General features: G+C 53.2%; 1 protein-coding gene across 1 annotated transcript in view; it reads left to right on the top strand.

Moving 5' to 3' along the window:
* The window catches only part of ITGAE (integrin subunit alpha E), an 82,757-nt gene that overhangs the window by 40,788 nt on the left and 24,708 nt on the right, over positions 1-17,261 (top strand). The window contains exons 13-20 of the mRNA XM_037987458.2: positions 886-1,028; positions 1,379-1,519; positions 2,813-3,037; positions 4,156-4,286; positions 6,278-6,408; positions 7,636-7,799; positions 10,000-10,128; positions 14,656-14,729. Coding sequence (XP_037843386.2) covers positions 886-1,028; positions 1,379-1,519; positions 2,813-3,037; positions 4,156-4,286; positions 6,278-6,408; positions 7,636-7,799; positions 10,000-10,128; positions 14,656-14,729 — 1,138 coding nt within the window. The remainder of the gene's footprint in view (positions 1-885; positions 1,029-1,378; positions 1,520-2,812; positions 3,038-4,155; positions 4,287-6,277; positions 6,409-7,635; positions 7,800-9,999; positions 10,129-14,655; positions 14,730-17,261) is intronic.

Below are 17,261 nucleotides of genomic sequence, written 5' to 3'. Positions count from 1 at the left end.
TACCTGGGAGAGGGCGGGGCCTGGGGGCTACCTGGGAGAGGGCGGGGCCCAGATGGGGACACCCAGACTGCGCATTGGGCTGTACTTGAGGTTTCCAAATGGGGATGAGACCTGGTCGGTCACATGGGCCGAGGGGCGGACCCTGGTTAGGGACCCTGAGGCTGAGAATTACCGCCTCCTGGATAGGGACAGGGCCTGTCAGGTACACCAGGCAGAGCAGCCGCCCACAGGAAGGCGGGGCCTCTCCATTAATAATAGTGGTGCAGTAGCTCACGCCTGTAATCCCAGGAGGCCGAGGCGGGCGGATCACCTGAGGTCTGGAGTTCGAGACCAGCCTGGCCAACATGGCAAAACCCTGTCTCTACTAAAAATACAAAAATTAGCTGGGGGGGGGTGGCGGACGCCTGTAGTCCCACGTACTCAGAAGTCTGAGGCACAAGAATCTCTTGAACCTGGGAGGTGGAGGTTGCAATGAGCTAAGATTGTGCCACTGCACTCCAGCATGGGTTATAGACTGAGACTCTGTCTCAAAAATAAATCAATAAACAAAAATAATAATAGTGGTGGGCAATCCTCTCACGCCTCTTCTCGGTCCTCCTAGGGTATGTGTGTGAGCGTGGGTAGTAGATGTGTGCGAATGAGTGTTTTGAGCAAAGCTGCATACGTGACAGTGTGTGCATCACTTCTGTTGATGGGGATGTGTGTGACTGGCAAAGGGAGAGTGTTCGCTGATGCCGATTTTTAATATAGTGAGAAAGACAGTCTCTCCTAGTTTGCCCCCCTCCCCAGGCCACTTTGAAGGCCTGACTGGGAAGGTGCTGGGGCCAAAAGAGAGGCCAGGTGGGAGCACACGGTGTGTTCACAGCCATCCCACCCTTGCCCCAGGTTACGCTGTGGCCGTGCTACACAAGACCTGCAGCGTCTCCTACGTCGCAGGGGCTCCGCGGTACAAACATTGTGGGGCCGTGTTTGAGCTCCAGAAGGAGGGCACAGAGACCAGCTTCCTGCCAGTGCTAGAGGGAGAGCAGGTACCCGCTGGGGAAAGCTTCCACCCCTTTTGACGGATGGGGAATCTGGAGGCCCCAAGGGAAAGGGGTGGGTCCCAGGGTGCATAGTGGGCCAGGGCCCAGGCTGGGTAAAACTCAGGCTCCTGAGTGGAGCTCAAGGGCTCTGCCTCGGCTCTGCATATCTGATTGCTACACAGTTTCCTCCGCTGTGGGGCCTGGGCTGCTCCTCCGCTCTCCTGGTACTCTCAGTGAGCAAATTGATATGTAAGGACCCAAACCGGGTGGTCCAGGAAGCACGTGGGCAGGGTGTAGCCTTGCTGAGGGGTGGAGGAGCGGGGCTCCTGGTGAGCTGAGTTCCTCCTGGGCTGTAGATGGGGTCCTATTTTGGCTCTGAGCTGTGCCCTGTGGACATTGACATGGATGGAACCACGGACTTCTTGCTGGTGGCTGCTCCATTCTACCATGTTCATGGAGAAGAAGGCAGAGTCTACGTGTACCGTCTCAGCGAGCAGGTGGGAGAGTCTCCATCTTCATGAGCTTGATGAGGCTGTGGCACTCAGCCTGGCACAGAGGTGATGGAGGCTGGGAGTGCCCTGGCTCTGCCTGGCACCAGTGGGCAGTGATGGGGAGGTGCTCAGGCTGGATGGCGGCTGGGCAGGGCAGTGGCATCATTCTCTGCACCTACTTTCTCACCCTAGGGCAGTCGTTGATGATAATATCTCTAATATCTCTTTTTGTTGTTGTTGTTATTTTTGAGACAGAGTTTCGCTCTTGTTGCCCAGGCTGGAATGCAATGGCATAATCTCAGCTTACCACAACCTCTACCTCTGGGGTTCAAGCGATTCTCCTGCCTCAGCCTCCCGAGTAGCTGGGATTACAGGCATGCACCACCACGCCTGGCTGGCTAATTTTGTATTTTTAGTACAGACAGGGTTTCTCCATGTTGGTCAGGCTGGTCTTGAACTCTCGACCTCAGGTGATCCACCCACCTCGGCCTCCCAAAGTGTTGGGATTACAGGCATGAGCCACCGCGCCCAGCATTTTTTTTTTTTTTTTTTTTTTTTTCGGAGACTGAGTCTCACCCTGTTGTCCAGGCTGGAGTGCAGTGGTGCAATCTCGGCTCACTGCAACCTCCACCTCCTGGGTTCAAGTGATTCTCCTGCCTCAGCCTCCCAAGTAGCTGGGAATACAGGCACCCGCCACCACATCCAGCTAATTTTTGTATTTTTAGTAGAGATAGGATTTTGCCATGTTAGCCAGGCTGGTCTCAAACTCCTGACCTCAGGTGATCCACCTACCTCGGCCTCCCAAAGTGATGGGATTACAGGCCTGAGTCACTGCGTCCAGCCGATAACATTTCTTACAGCTGTATGGGTGGCAAAGCCCATTTAGTCCAGGATCTCATTTGTTTCTCACAGCAACTATGGGAGGTAGCTGCCACTCTTATCTTACGGATGAGGAAGCTGGGGCTCGGTGAGCCTCAGTGATGCCGAGACTTGCTCAAGTGTACCTAGCATGTATGTGGCAGAGCCACGAGTGAAACCCAGGCCTCCCATTTGCAGCAATGCACCCCTGCCCATGGAAGTAGAGGGGGGCAGGCTCTGAGTCCTGAACTTCAAGGTGGGAGGACCCCAGCTTCCCCTTCGTGCTGTGTAATCTTGGGAAAGTCCCTGGCCTTTTCTGGGGCTCAGGCTCCCTGCTGGAGAATCAGAATCCACCAGCCCAGTGAGCGTGCATCCTGGGTGGCAATGGAGTGGGCACCTAGCGCCCCTTCTTGGGGGCTGAGCTGTTTGCTTGCTTTACAGGATGGTTCCTTCTCCTTGGCACGCATACTGAGTGGGCACCCCGGGTTCGCCAGTGCCCGCTTTGGCTTTGCCATGGCGGCTGTGGGGGATATCAGTCAGGATAAGTTCACAGATGTGGCCATCGGGGCCCCCCTGGAAGGTTTCGGGGCAGGTGATGGTGCCAGCTTCGGCAGTGTGTATATCTACAATGGACACTGGGACGGCCTCTCCGCCAGCCCCTCGCAGGTGACCCATGGGGCCCTCTCCTTCCTCTCCTCTGGGGCTCTGACCTCTCCCAGATATGATGACCAAGCCCCAGTCGACTTCAGTCCTAAGTGCTGGGCAGGTCTCAGGGGGCTGGGAGTGCCCAGTGAAAGAAAGAAGTCCCTCAGGCTGGTGGGAGGTTCCAGATCAGGGCCTCACCTCAGCCCCTTCAGGTTGAGGGGAGGTTGTGGCGGTACCTGTCTCCTTCCCTGGCCTATACCCTCTTCTTCCACCCACCTGCCTCGGGTCCCTGCTTCCTCTCTTTCTGTCCCTCACTCCTGTCTCCCACCCAGCCACCTCCCTGCCTTATCTCTCATTCCCCAGGGCTCCCTCACCAGCCTCTCACACTGCATGTGTTACGGGCACTTTCACCCACCTGCAGCTCCTCCTGAGAACCTCCACCTGGATGGCCCCAGGCATCTCACTCCCGTGTGGCCCATCTGAGAGCACCTGCTCCCCCAGACCTGATGCTCCTCTGAGACCTCATCCCCCTCCAGCCCCAACACCAGAAACCTCAGATGGTCCCCAGCATGCTCACAGCCTGCACAGCCCGTCAGTTCTCACGTCCTCAGGATTCTAGCTGTTTCCCAAGTCCAGCCCCTTCTCTCCATCCCCACCGCTGCAGTCCCAGTTCAGGCCTTGCCATCCCTCTCCCAGCCCACCCAGCTTCCTCCTCCCCTCCATCTTCCACCCCATATCTTCAGTGCCATTTCTAAAGTATTATCCTGATTATGTCACTTCAAAAAAACAGAACCTTTGTTGACACCCCCACCCCCAAGCCCCACATCAAGCTTCCTTGTATCCCGATCCCCTGCGGTCCACCCCGTCCGTGGCCCTGGCTGCTTCTCAGAGGGTCCTGCTCTTTCCCCATGCCTCACTCTTTCCCTTACTCTCCCCTGTCAAGTCCCACCTGCACTTTGAGGCTCTACCCAAATGCCACTTCCTCTGGGAAAGCTTGCCCCCTCTTTCCTGGCTCTAGACTGGGGGCTCCCTGGGGCTGGATGGCGCCTGCAGTGTTGGTTGGTACAGAACATGAAAGAGCTCCCTGCTCCATTTCCCTCCCTTCCCTCACCCCACGCCTTGTGTTTCTGCCTCCACAGCGGATCAGCGCCTCCGCGGTAGCCCCAGGACTCCAGTACTTTGGCATGTCCGTGGCTGGTGGGTTTGACATCAGTGGCGACGGCCTTGCCGACATCACCGTGGGCACTCTGGGCCGGGCGGTTGTGTTCCGGTAGGCCTCTGTCCTGCTTTCTGGGGTCCCAGGCCCAGCCTCACCCATTTGTCCTGCTCTAAATAGCTCGATGCAGACATTAGGCACCGAGGGAGGGAGCCAGCACTGTGGTTGCGGGCACAGGCTCTGGAGTCTGCCCGTCTGGGTTTGAACCTCGGCTCTCAGCCCTTTCAGTGTGCCCTTGGGCAGGTTATTTAATTCTAAAATCTTACATAGGAATTATAAGATCACTACCTCCCAGAGCTAAGAGGATCATGCAAGTGAATATATGCAAAGTCTTTAGCACAGTGCTCAGCGATGGCTATGATTATTCAGAATTGCAGAGGTTTTTTTGTTTGTTTTGGTTTGGTTTTCTTGAGAGGGAGTCTTGCTGTGTTGCCCAGGCTGAAGTGCAGTGGTACAATCTCGGCTCACTGCAACCTTTGCCTCCCGGGTTCAAGCAATTCTCTGCCTCCGCCTCCCGAGTAGCTGGGATTACAGGCCACCACGCCTGGCTAATTTTTGTATCTTTAGTAGAGACGGGGTTTCACCATGTTGGCCAGGCTGGTCTTGAACTCCTGACTTCATGATCCACCCACCTCTGCCTCCCAAAGTGCTGGATTTACAGGCATGAGCCACTGCACCTGGCCAAGAATTGCAGAGTTTTTGTGCCCCATCCCTCAGTAAATGATCAAGTCCTGTGGCTGTAAATGAGCCCATGGAGCACCCGTCTGTCCCATCCTCTCCACCAAGCCGCAGACTTGCTCTCTACTCAGCACCTTGCTGGGCTGCCGCTCACGGTCATCCCGAAGTGAACACGTCTAAAAACAAAGCTCTTGTTTCCCCCCACCCTTCGTTCCCCCAAATCTGTCCTGCCCTCAGGCTTTCTGTTTCAGCAAATGGCACCATCATCCACCCAGAAAATCAGGATGAAAACCTAGGCGTCATCCTTGGTGCCCCTTTTTCCTTCCTCTCCACAACATCAACACGTCTTAGTTGGCTCTGCCTCCAAACCGCCTCCCAGCACAGGCACGGTCTTCACTTCCCGGACACTGCCATGGCAGCCTTCCCTGCTTCCAGCCCCTGCACTCCATTCTCCACGCAGCAGCAGCCCGATCCCTTCCCTCTGATGCCTGAAACCCCTCCACAGCTCCTATTTAGAGTAAAATTCCAATTCCTTACCATGGCTTTACACGGCTCTTTGTGGCCTGGCCATCCTCGCCCCTCCATTCCCATCTCCTCCTCGCATCCTCTGTCTCACTAATTAGGCTCCAGGCACACTGACCTTTGTGCTCCTCAAACAAACCAAAAGTGTTCCTGCCGCAGGCCCGTGGCACTGGCTGTGCTTTCTTCCTGGTGTGCCCTTCCCCAGATCTTTCTTGTTAACAAATCTCAACGGAAATGCCTCCGCATCAGCCATGCCATCTCTGACCACCAGTCTCAGTAGCCCTCAGTCCTTATTACAGTATTTTTTTTTTTTGAGACAGAGTCTCACTCTGTCGCCCAGGCTAGAGTGCCGTGGCATGATCTCGGCTCACTGCAACTTCCGCCTCCCAGGTTCAAGCGATTCTCCTGCCTCAGCTTCCTGAGTAGCTGGGATTACAGGCACCCTCCACCACACCCAGCTCATTTTTGAATTTTTAGTAGAGACGGGGTTTCACCATGTTGGCCAGGCTGGTCTCGAACTCCTGACCTCAGGTGATCGCCCGCCTCAGCCTCCCAAAGTGCTGGGATGACAGGCGTGAGCCACTGTGCTCGGCCAACAGTATTTTAATTTTTAGCATACCCTTGCCAATACATAGTATTTCCCTGTTTCCCTCATTTATTTGCTTGTTGTCTGCTTTCCCACGAAAGCAGAAACTCGTCTCTTTCCCTTGTACCCTGAGACTCAGGGCAGCACCTGGATGTGGGCATGTTTGATAGAGACCCACTGAATGCATGAACCAATCAGCCAGGCCCTGACCCAGAAGCCGGGCAGTCACTTCTCCCATCCTCTTTGCTGTCTTGTTTAGCTCCCGGCCTGTGGTTCGCCTGGAGGTCTCCATGGCCTTCACCCCCAGCGCGCTGCCCATCGGCTTCAACGGCGTCGTGAATGTCCGTTTATGTTTTGAAATCAGCTCTGTGACCACAGTCTCTGCGTCAGGTAAAACGTGGTCCAGCTGACTCCTGCCTGGTGTCATGCTCCTTCCTTTTTGGCTTCTGTAAGGGGAAGGGAAAAAGTACTGGGATGGGGGGGTGTTGGTCTGAGGTCCTGGTGCTTGAAATCCCTCAATTAGAGCTTAGCTCCTTTGTCTCCAGGCTCTGTTAAATGCAAACTGCCTTAAGAAAGGGCGGTCTGAGGTTATATCCACACTCAGACGGGGTTCAGAGCTGACACTGTTGGGAAGAGGGACGTTGGAGCCCTTCCTCAGGGTTGAAGGGTTCAGTTTCTGAAAAGAAGACTCAGAAAAAGGCAGCCAGTTCTCCATGCCCACGTGTGTGCGTGTGTGCAGGGGCTCCTGAGACGCACCCTCCTCTTTCTCTCTGACTTGTGTCTTCTCCCCTTCCCTCCTCACTGTGTGCCTCTGGCCCAGGTGGGATGGGATCACCTGTCGGAGGTCCGGTTTCTCTTTCCTTACCTGAAACTCATTAGGAGACTGTTTCCAGAAAGGAGGTGGCGGGTACGGCTTTCACAGCCCAGGTATTTACGGTCCACCCAAGAGCTTCCCCCAGAACGATTCCTCAGCAACAGTCCCCGAGGTTTAACCTCCCAGGAGCAATCTCTGAGATGGTCTCTGCCTCCCACCGGGCGGAGAGCAGCCTCCTGGGGTGAGGTGGCCTTCCCAAAGCAGAGGGCTATTATCCCAGCTGGGGGTTGAAAATGACAGGCCTGTCCCTTCCAGGACACAGAGCTCGCTGGGCTGTGCGATGCTGGGCAAGTGTCTTTCCTTAGCTGAGCCAGTTCTGTTCTGAACAGTAAGAGAGGCGGCCGCAGAATCTCCACGGTGCTTCCAGCTCTGCCGTCCTGGGGTTCTCCTCCATCGTTTCCCTCTTTCCCTCTCCATTCTCTTCATTGTCTCTCTTCCTCCTTATTTTCTTCGTCAATCTCCACCCGCTTCCCGAGCCCTCCTTCCCCTAAGGAAGGCTGACTCAGTCCTGGGAACGTGCTGCTGCAGGCTTGGGCCTGGAGCACTCAGAGGCCCTGGTCAGGTGTCAGCAGACAGTGAGAGAATATCTTTGAAAAAGCGACGCAGGAGTCCAGCCCCAGGGAAGTACCTGCATGGGGACACTGTTCAGGAGGGGCTGCAAGGAACCTCAGGCAGGCTGGGGGCCTTCTGTCTGCGGCCGGCTCATCCCCACCTCACCGGGAAGGTCTGGTCTTCATTCCCAGGTCTCCGCGGGGCGTTTCTCAACTTCACGCTGGACGTAGATGTGGGGAAGGAGAGGAAAAGGCTGCAGTGTTCAGACGGGAGAAGCTGTCTGGGCTGCCTGAGGGAGTGGAGCAGCGGGTCCCGTCTTTGTGAGGACCTCCTGCTCGTGCCCACAGAGGGAGAGGTAAGTGGGGAGGTTTGGATGGGAGTCCGGAGGGGTCTGTGTCATTGAGAAAGGATTTGAGGTAACACAGTGAAGGGCACATACCCATCCCTACAAATGAGGTGATTGAAATAATCATAACAGGCCAGGCGCGGTGGCTCACACCTGTAATCTCAGCACTTTGGGAGGCCGAAGCGGGCAGATCACTTGAGGTCGGGAGTTCCAGACCAGCCCAGCCAACACGGTGAAACCCAGTCTCCACTAAAAACACAAAAATTAGCCGGGCATGGTGGCGCATGCCTGTAATCACAGCTACTTGGGAGGCTAAGGCAGGAGAATCACTTGAATCCGGGAGGTGGAGGTTGCAGTGAGCCAAAACCATGCCACTGCACTCTAGCCTGGGCAACAAGAGCAAAACTCCATCTCAAAATAATTATAATAATAATAATAAATCAAGAACCACATAATGGCATGGAAGATGGAGATGCTGTCATTGCTGACGTTTTTCTTGGTAATAACTCAGGAATACCAGGTGTTTTTGGCATCCGTTATCCAACCTCACCTGATAATAACTAGGACGGAGGGCCTGAATGTCAACTGGCATCAGAAAAAGTGAACAACTAAAAGGAAGAAATAAAAAGATAGAAATGACCATCTAGAAAGGTTTACTCCTGGCAAAGGTGCCCAGAGATGTGGGGAAAAAAAAAAAAAAAAAAAAAAATAGCATGTCGGGATTCAAAGCCTGACAGGATCTAGAACTTTGGATCTATCTGGATCGTGTGTTCCAATAAACAAACGCATGAATTATTCTTCTGAATACACATTTACCCCCAAAGTGATTATTAATTGGATTAAGAAAGTTTCTAGCAAGTCTACAGCCTTCCTTAAATAAAGGCTTAATCACATCCTCTACGAGACAATCATGCTCACTTACTCCCATGGCCTCAAGGCTCTTATGGTGGCAGAAAAGCTCATTTAAACAAAGACCGTGGCAAATGGTAGGCTAAGCAATCTCCTTATCTTCTCTCTTACCTCTCTAATATGTCCTCCATGTTGCTTGGAGAAAGATTTTGGTCAGCTGGGCGCGGTGGTTCACGCCTCTAATCCCAGCACTTTGGGAGGCTGAGGTGGGCGGATCACCTGAAGTCAGGAGTTTGAGACCAGCCTGACCAATGTGTTAAAACCCTGTGTCTACTAAAAAAACAAAAAACAAAACAAAACAAAAAAATTAGCCAGGTATGGTGGCATGCACCTGTAGTCCCAGGTACTTGGGAGACTGAGGCAGGAGAACCTTGAACCTAAGAGGCAGAGGTTGCAGTGAGCTGAGATCGAGCCACTGCACTCCAGCCTGGGCGACAGAGCAAGACTCCGTCTTAAAGAAAAAACAAAAAAAAAACAAAGAGAAAGATCTTGATAAACACAAGTGTGGCTGTGACTCTTCCCTTCTGTCTGAGCCAGTTCTTTACCCCTTTGTGATTGGGGCGAGAACCACAGGAGCTATGAGACACAAAACCATAGTAGAACGAAGGAGATTTTCCCAAAGCACTTGGCAGCTTGCTTGAAGGACATGTCCCTTCAGCCTGACTTATTTGGAAGATGCTTAGGACCTCTGACTCACCACTTTTATTGTTTATTTCTTCTTATGACAACATCAAAGTAGAAAGTATTCTTGCCAGGCGCGGTGGCTCACATTTGGAATCCCAGCGCTTTGGGAGGCAGAGGTGGGTAGATTTCTTGAGCCCAGGTGGTTGAGGCTGCAGTGGGCCATGATGATGCTGCTGCACTCCAGACTGGGTGACAGAGTGAGTGAGACCTTATCCAAAAAAAAAAAAAAAAAAAAAAAAAAAAAAAAAAGACGGACGGGCGTGGTCGCTTACGCCTGTAATCCCAGCACTATGGGAGGTCGAGGCCGGCGGATCACCTGAGGTCAGGAGTTCGAGACCAGCCTGGCCAACATGGTGAAACCCTGTCTCTGCTAAAAATACAAAAATTAGCTGGGTGTGGTGGCGGCGCCTGTAATCCCAGCTACTCGAGAGGCTGAGACAGGAGAATCACTTGAACCTGGGAGGCGGAGGTTGCAGTGAGCCAAGATCGCGCCACTGCACTCCGGCCTGGGTGACACAGCAAGACTCCGTCTCAAAAAAAAAAAAGAAAAGCATTCTTGTTGTCATCTTCTCCCCCACATCGAACTCTAACCCTGCGTTTCATGGTGACCCCACAGCTGCATGAGGAGGACTGCTTCTCCAATGCCACTGTCAAGGTCGGCTACCAGCTCCAGACCCCTGAGGGACAGACAGACCATCCCCAGCCCATCCTGGACCACTATGCTGAGACCTTTGCCGTCTTCCAGGTGACTACCCACAGCCAGTACCCAGCCCTCTTGAGAGCCCATCCCACAGAAACCACCTGCTCCCCTAACTTCCAAGAATGTTGGAATTGGGAGGGAATGTCTTCAGACAGCATTTGGGCCCCTCACTGTACACATGGTGAAACTGAGTCCCTACAGTGGTGTTAGTGTGTACCCATGAGTGAGGACTCATGGGCAACACAGGGCTCCGTCTGCCCCTGGTGTTTGTTCCTTTATGTTCACAAAAGCGCTTGACATATGTATGTGTGTGTGTGTGTGTGTGTGTGTGTGTGTGTGTGTGTGTGTATATATATATATTTTTTTTTTTGAGACGGAGTCTCGCTCTGTCACCCAGGCTGGAGTGCAGTGGTGCGATCTCAGCTCACTGCAAGCTCCGTCTCTTGGGTTCACGCCATTCTCCTGCCTCAGCCTCCCGAGTAGCTGGAACTACAGGTGCCCGCCACCACGCCTGGCTAATTTTTTTGTATTTTCAGTAGAGACGGGGTTTCACCGTGTTAGCCAGGATGGTCTCGATCTGCTGACCTCGTGATCCACCCGCCTCGGCCTCCCAAAGTGCTGGGATTACAGGCGTGAGCCGCTGCGCCATGCCACCGCTTGCTACATATTTAATAAAGCACATGCATCCTGGGGACCTCACGTGGCAAGCGGCTCTGATGGCGCTGTGGTGGGGGTCCCTTGTGGGAGCTAGACCAGAGCTGTCCTGTCTTGCACTGCAGAGAGGATGCCCTTTGGCGCACCTGCCTGTTCACGCCCTGCCAGGGCCTTCAGGCTGAATGGCCCCACCAAACCTGTACCCTAGCCTCTCCTCCTGGTGCCCATCAGTGCAGCTGAGACAGGCGGGTAGTGTCATAAGAAACTTTTGCCGGCCGGGCACCCTGGCTGACGCCTGTAATCCCAGCACTTTGGGAGGCCGAGGAGGGTGGATCACCTGAGGTCAGGAGTTCGAGACCAGCCTGGCTAACATGGTGAAACCCTGTCTCTACTAAAAATCCAAAAATTGGCCAGGTGTGATGGCAGGCGCCTGTAATCCCAGCTACTAGGGAGGCTGAGGCAGGAGAATCATTTGAACCCAGGAGGCAGAGGTTGCAGTGAGCCAAGACCATGCCATTGCACTCCAGCCTAGGCAACAGAGTAAGACTCCATCTCAAAAAAATAAAAATAAATAAAAATTTAAAAAATACAAAGATTAGCCCAGTGCGGTGGTGCATGCCTGTAGTCCCAGCTACTCAGGAGGCTGAGGCAGGAGAATTGCTTGAATCCGGGAGGCAGTGGTTGTCGTGAGCCAAGATCGTGCCACTGCCCTCTAGCCAGGGTGACAGAGCAACACTCCGTCTCAAAAAACAAAACACAAAACAAAACAAACAAACAAAAAAACCTTCAATATATATTTCCTAAAAACTAAGGTATTGTCTTAACATAGTACAATAATCAAAACCAGGAAATTCACATTGATAAAATACTATAATCTACAAACTTTATTCAAATCTTGCCAGTTGTCCTATTAATATCCTTTATATCAAAAGAAAAAAAAAGTTCTGGTCCAGGATCATTCATAGCATTCTGTAGTTATTTATCTTTAGTCTCCTTTAATCTGGAAGAGTTTCTCAGTCTTTCCTTGTCTTTTAATGACATTAACATTTTTGAAGGGTACAAGCCAGTCCTTTTGTATGTTCCTCAATTTGATGTTTCTTCATAATTAGATTCAGGTTATGCATTCTTGTTTTGTTTTGTTTTGTTTTTGAGACAGAGTTCTGCTCTTGTCGCCCAGGCTGGAGTGCAATGGTGCGATCTCGGCTCACTGCAACCTCCGCCTCCCGGGTTCAAGCAATTCTCCTGCCTCAGCCTCCCGAGTAGCTGGGATTACCGGCCTGCGTCACCATGCCCGGCTAATTTTTGTAATTTTAGTAGAAACGGGGCTTCACCATGTTGGCCAGGCTGGTCTTGAACTCCTGATCTCAAGTGATCCACCCGCCTCGGCCTCCCAAAGTGCTGGGATTACAGATGTGAGCCACCGCGCTTGGCCCACAGTATTTTAATTTTTAGCACAGCCTTGCCAATACGTAGCATTTCCCTGTTTCTCTCATGTATTTGCTTGTTGTCTGCTTTCCCACAAAAGCAGAAACTTGCCTCTGCTTTCTGTTTGGAATATCACAGAAGGAAAGTGTGTTCTTCTCCGTACACCGTCTCAGGGAGGCGCCCACTGTGGATTTGTCCTATGCCTAGTGCGGTCTGCCTGTGGCATCAATGAGCACATCTCATTTTATGGTGAGATGCCTTGAGAGTGTATCCTGCTTAACATCTCTTTGTGTGTCTTTCCTCAACCAGCGATGATTATTATGCTATGGCAAAGAGATTTTTTTTTTTTTTTTTTTTGAGACAGAGTCTCGCTCTGTCGCCCAGGCTGGAGTGCGGTGGCGTGATCTCGGCTCACTGCAAGCTCCGCCTCCCGGGTTCACGCCATTCTCCTGCCTCAGCCTCCCGAGTAGCTGGGACTACAGGCACCTGCCACCACGCCCGGCTAATTTTTTTTGTATTTTAATAGAGACGGGGTTTCACCGTGTTAGCCAGGATGGTCTTGATCTCCTGACCTCGTGATCCGCCCGTCTCGGCCTCCCAAAGTGCTGGGATTACAGGCATGAGCCACCACGCCCCGCCTGGCAAAGAGATTTTTAAAAATTTATTCCCTGTATAAAACGGGTGAGGAAAAATTATGTGGTGTTAGGCACACCGATGTTACCAGAGAATGCGTTCTAGCTGGGAGTTTAGCTGGCTTAACCCCATTCTCTTTCGCTGGGGCTGGGTAGAAGAGATCAGGCTACTCGGCTATATTAAAAATGCAACAAAAAACCCTGCATGAGACTGTTGACCCACTTAGAGAGAGCTCCACGCTTTGACCTCTGCAAATGGCATCCCCCTTCCGCAGGAAGTAGAAAATTTCCTTTCAAGCTCTGGGCTCTCATTCCCACCCTAGGCCATGGGAACAGACCCGCAGAAAGCTGCTGAGGCGGCTGCCGGGAGAGAAGTGCGAAGTGCAGGGGCTGTCCAGCCGAGGAACTGGCTGCCTTCCTTCATAATACAAGAACAGACCCAGCTACGTTAGAACATTGGAATTTTTAAAAACACACACGAGCTTTTCAATCGCCATACAGCCTTTTGAAATGTGGCTTTCAGAATTAGTTGGTTATGTGTAGGCAAGATTGCAAGGGAAATAGTTAGCTTACAGAGACGACTAGCCAGGCCGGGCACGGTGGCTCACGCCTGTGATCCCAACACTTTGGAAGGCCGAGGCGGGTGGATCACCTGAGGTCAAGAGTTTGAGACCAGCCTGGTGGTTGGTGGACTTGAACCTTGGTGGACTTGAGCCTGGGTCTCTTGACATCCTGGACAATGCTATATTCAGAACCCAGTATTTTTCACAGCGAGGATGTCCTCTACCTCAGTTAGAGGTCACCTCTTTCCTGGCCCACCTCTTGGCCAAATTAATTAATTAATCAAATATTTCTGGACCACCCAACATGGTGAAACCCTTTCTCTAATAAAAATACAAAATTAGGCCGGGCGCGATGGCTCAAGCTTGTAATCCTAGCACTTTGGGAGGCCGAGGCGGGCGGATCACGAGGTCAGGAGATCGAGACCATCTTGGCTAACACAGTGAAACCCCGTCTCTACTAAAAAATACAAAAAACTAGCCGGGCGAGGTGGTGGGCACCTGTAGTCCCACCTACTCAGGAGGCTGAGGCAGGAGAATGGCGTAAACCCAGGAGGTGGAGCTTGCAGTGAGCTGAGATCCGGCCACTGCACTCCAGCCTGGGCGACAGAGCGAGATTCCATCTCAAAAAAAAAAAAAAAAACACAAAATTAGCCGGGTGTGGTGGCACATGCCTGTAATCCCAGCTACTTGGGAGGCTGAGGCAGGGGAATCGCTTGAATCCAGGAGGCGGAGGTTGCAATGAGCCGAGATCACGCCACTGCACTCCAGCCTGGACAACAGAGCGAGACTCCGTCTGAAAACAAACAAACAAACAAACAAAAACCAGATGACTAGCCATGAGGAAGAGAACCTCCAAGGCCTGGACCTTGACAATATTTGGCTAGGTATCCCCCATGCCTGCCTACACCCGAAAAGACTAAGGAAGCTTCTCTTCGCATAGGTGTCCGCTCCCTAAAAGCGCAAAGGCGTGAGTTGTGTGTTGCTGCTTAATTCGCATGATGTCCATGGAATGGGCACAGCTAACATTCTGTGAAGGTCACCCCAGTTTTCACCTTGGCCAGAGGACTGGGTCACAGTGTGCCCATGTTAGAGGGCAGATCCAGGAATGCCACCCAGGAATGTCACAGTCCCTGTTCTTCGGGGACAATCCCAGCCTGCACCCCTCACTTCCCTGAAACTGCACTTCTCAGGGGGAGCAGGAGCCACAGCCCTAAGCGTCCTAAGGAGAAGAGCCAGAGGCAGGGCTGCCGGGGAAGGCGGGGCCTGGGCTGATCGGGACTCTCTCTGTCTGGTTACAGCTGCCCTATGAGAAGGCCTGCAAGAATAAGCTGTTTTGTGTCGCAGAATTACAGTTGGCCACCACCGTCTCTCAGTGAGTTGGATGCAGCTGTCAGTTTCCTCAATTAACCTCCTCCCGCACGCTTGCCTGGGGAATCCTCATCAGGATGCCCGGCACACCCCTTCCCCTCTTCCCGGGGCCCACACACGGCTTCTGCACTTATGATGTCATGATATCCTCAGCTACCCGAGGAGGGAGGCAAGACGGAGCTCTGTCTTCCCACTTTCTTTTTTTTTTTTTTTTTTTTTTTTTTTTTTGAGACGGAGTCTTGCTCTGTAGCCCGGGCTGGACTGCAGTGGCCGGATCTCAGCTCACTGCAAGCTCCGCCTCCCGGGTTTACGCCATTCTCCTGCCTCAGCCTCCGGAGTAGCTGGGACTACAGGCGCCGCCACCTCGCCCGGCTAGTTTTTTGTATTTTTAGTAGAGACGGGGTTTCACCGGGTTAGCCAGGATGGTCTCGATCTCCTGACCTCGTGATCCGCCCGCCTCGGCCTCCCAAAGTGCTGGGATTACAGGCTTGAGCCACCGCGCCCGGCCTGTCTTCCCACTTTCTAGATTAGGAAACATACTCAGTCACCAAGGGCCCTGCATAGGGCATTTGGTGGACTTGAACCTGGGTCTCTTGACATCCTGGACAATGCTATATTCAGAACCCAGTGTTCTTCACAGCGAGGATAACCTCTACCTCAGTTAGAGGTCACCTCTTTCCTGGCCCATGTCTTGGCCAAATTCATTAATCCATCAAATATTTCTGGACCACCCACTGTGTGCCAAGCACTCTGGGTGCTGGGGATACCTCTGTGGACAACACAGACACAAATCCCTGCCCTCCTGGTGCTCTCAGGGGGAGAAGATGGGAAGCAGGTAAATTCTATGTGGATGAGATGAACGTTGAAGAAACAGGGAAGGTGGGACGGAGTGCTGGGTGGGGGCTGATGCTGAAGTTTTCAATGGGTGGCCAGGGAGGGTGACACTTTGGCACACACAGGAGGAAGTAGGGGAGCGAGCTATGTGGGTGGGGGATGAGGGAAGAGCAGCTGCAGGTACCCTGGGTTGGGAGCCTGCCTGGTGGGTGGGGGGCAGGATGAGGACTTAGTACTAGGCTGCAGTGGAGTGGGGCGGGGGAGTAATGATGGAGGGGGACGGAGTGGAAGAGGCAATGGGGCTTCTTAAGGCCTCAGAAGGGCTTTTGCTGTGAGCTGGGAAGTCAGAGGAGTGACACGCTCGTGCAGCTGGGCAGGATCCTTCTTGCTGCCGAGCTGAGAAGAGACTGTAGGAGCAAAGGTGGACTCGGGGGCTGCCCCTGCTCCCTTTGTAACCACTCAGGTGAGAGGCGATGGGGGCTGAGACCCAGGTCCCAGCCATGATGGGGGTAACGGTTTGAAGTGACAGCCCATAGCATGTGCTGACAGCGTGGAGGCGGAGGGAGGAAAGAGGCCCACAGCCCAAGCATGAGGCACTGTACTGTCCAGCACACCGGCCGCACGTCGCTGTTTGCATGTACATGAGTTACAGTGAAACACAATGAAACATTTTGTCCCGCAGTCACATAGCCACACTTCAAAGACTCGGTGGCCGCCTGTGGCTGGTGGTGTTGGGCAGCGCAGATGCCGCCTGTCTCCATCGCTGCAGACGTTCTGTTGGACCACACTGAATGCCAGAAGGACAGTGTCGCCAAGCACATGCGTTTGGGTTTGGACATGCAGTGGTCTCAAAATACCCTCCCAGGCCAGGTGCGGCGGCTCACGAGGCCTGTTATCCCAGCACTTTGGGAGGCTGAGGTGGGCGGATCACAAGGTCAGGCGTTTGAGATCAGCCTGGCCAACATGGTGAAACCCTGTCTCTACTAAAAATACAAAAGCTAGCTGGGTGTGGTGGTGCGCGCCTGTAATCCCAGCTACTGGGGAGGCTGAGGCAGGAGAATTGCTCAAACTCGGGAGGCGGAGGGTGCAGTGAGCTGAGATCGCGCCACGGCACTCCAGCCTGGGCGACAGAGCGAGACTCCGATCGGGGGAGAAACAAAACAAAACAAGCCGTCCCTGGAGCTAGTGCTGTGTGTGTTTTGTGATTCTGATGGCCAGCTGGCCGGAGTTGCCATATGGGAAGAAGGCAGTTCCCCAAGTCCTGGTCAGCCGTTCCATAGACATCTGCAGGACCAACTGAAGACTTTCAAATGCTCTGGAATCCGGCCTAACAAGCAGGCGCAGCTGTTTCCAGCAGGGAATTAATTACAGTCAAGAACCAACCTCCCAGCCAGCTACTTGGGTAATACAGATACAGCACACACAGCTTGCCCTACATCGCCCCCTAGTGTACACAGCAAGCAAACGCTTCTCTTTCAAAAACACTAGACCGGGTGCGGTGGCTCACGCCTGTAATCCCAGCACTTTGGGAGGCCAAGGCGGGCGGATCACGAGGTCAGGAGTTCGAGACCATCCTGGCTAACACGGTGACACCCCCCCCCCCCTACTAAAAATACAAAAAATTAGCCGGGCATGGTGGTGGGTGCCTGTAGTCCCAGCTACTTGGGAGGCTGAGGCAGGAGAATGGCGTGAACCCAGGAGG

Source organism: Chlorocebus sabaeus, chromosome 16, assembly GCF_047675955.1.
Source record: "Chlorocebus sabaeus isolate Y175 chromosome 16, mChlSab1.0.hap1, whole genome shotgun sequence".
Classification (NCBI taxonomy): Eukaryota; Metazoa; Chordata; class Mammalia; order Primates; family Cercopithecidae; genus Chlorocebus; species Chlorocebus sabaeus.
Note: the sequence above shows the minus strand (reverse complement) of the source record. Positions and strands in the feature narration are given on the sequence as shown.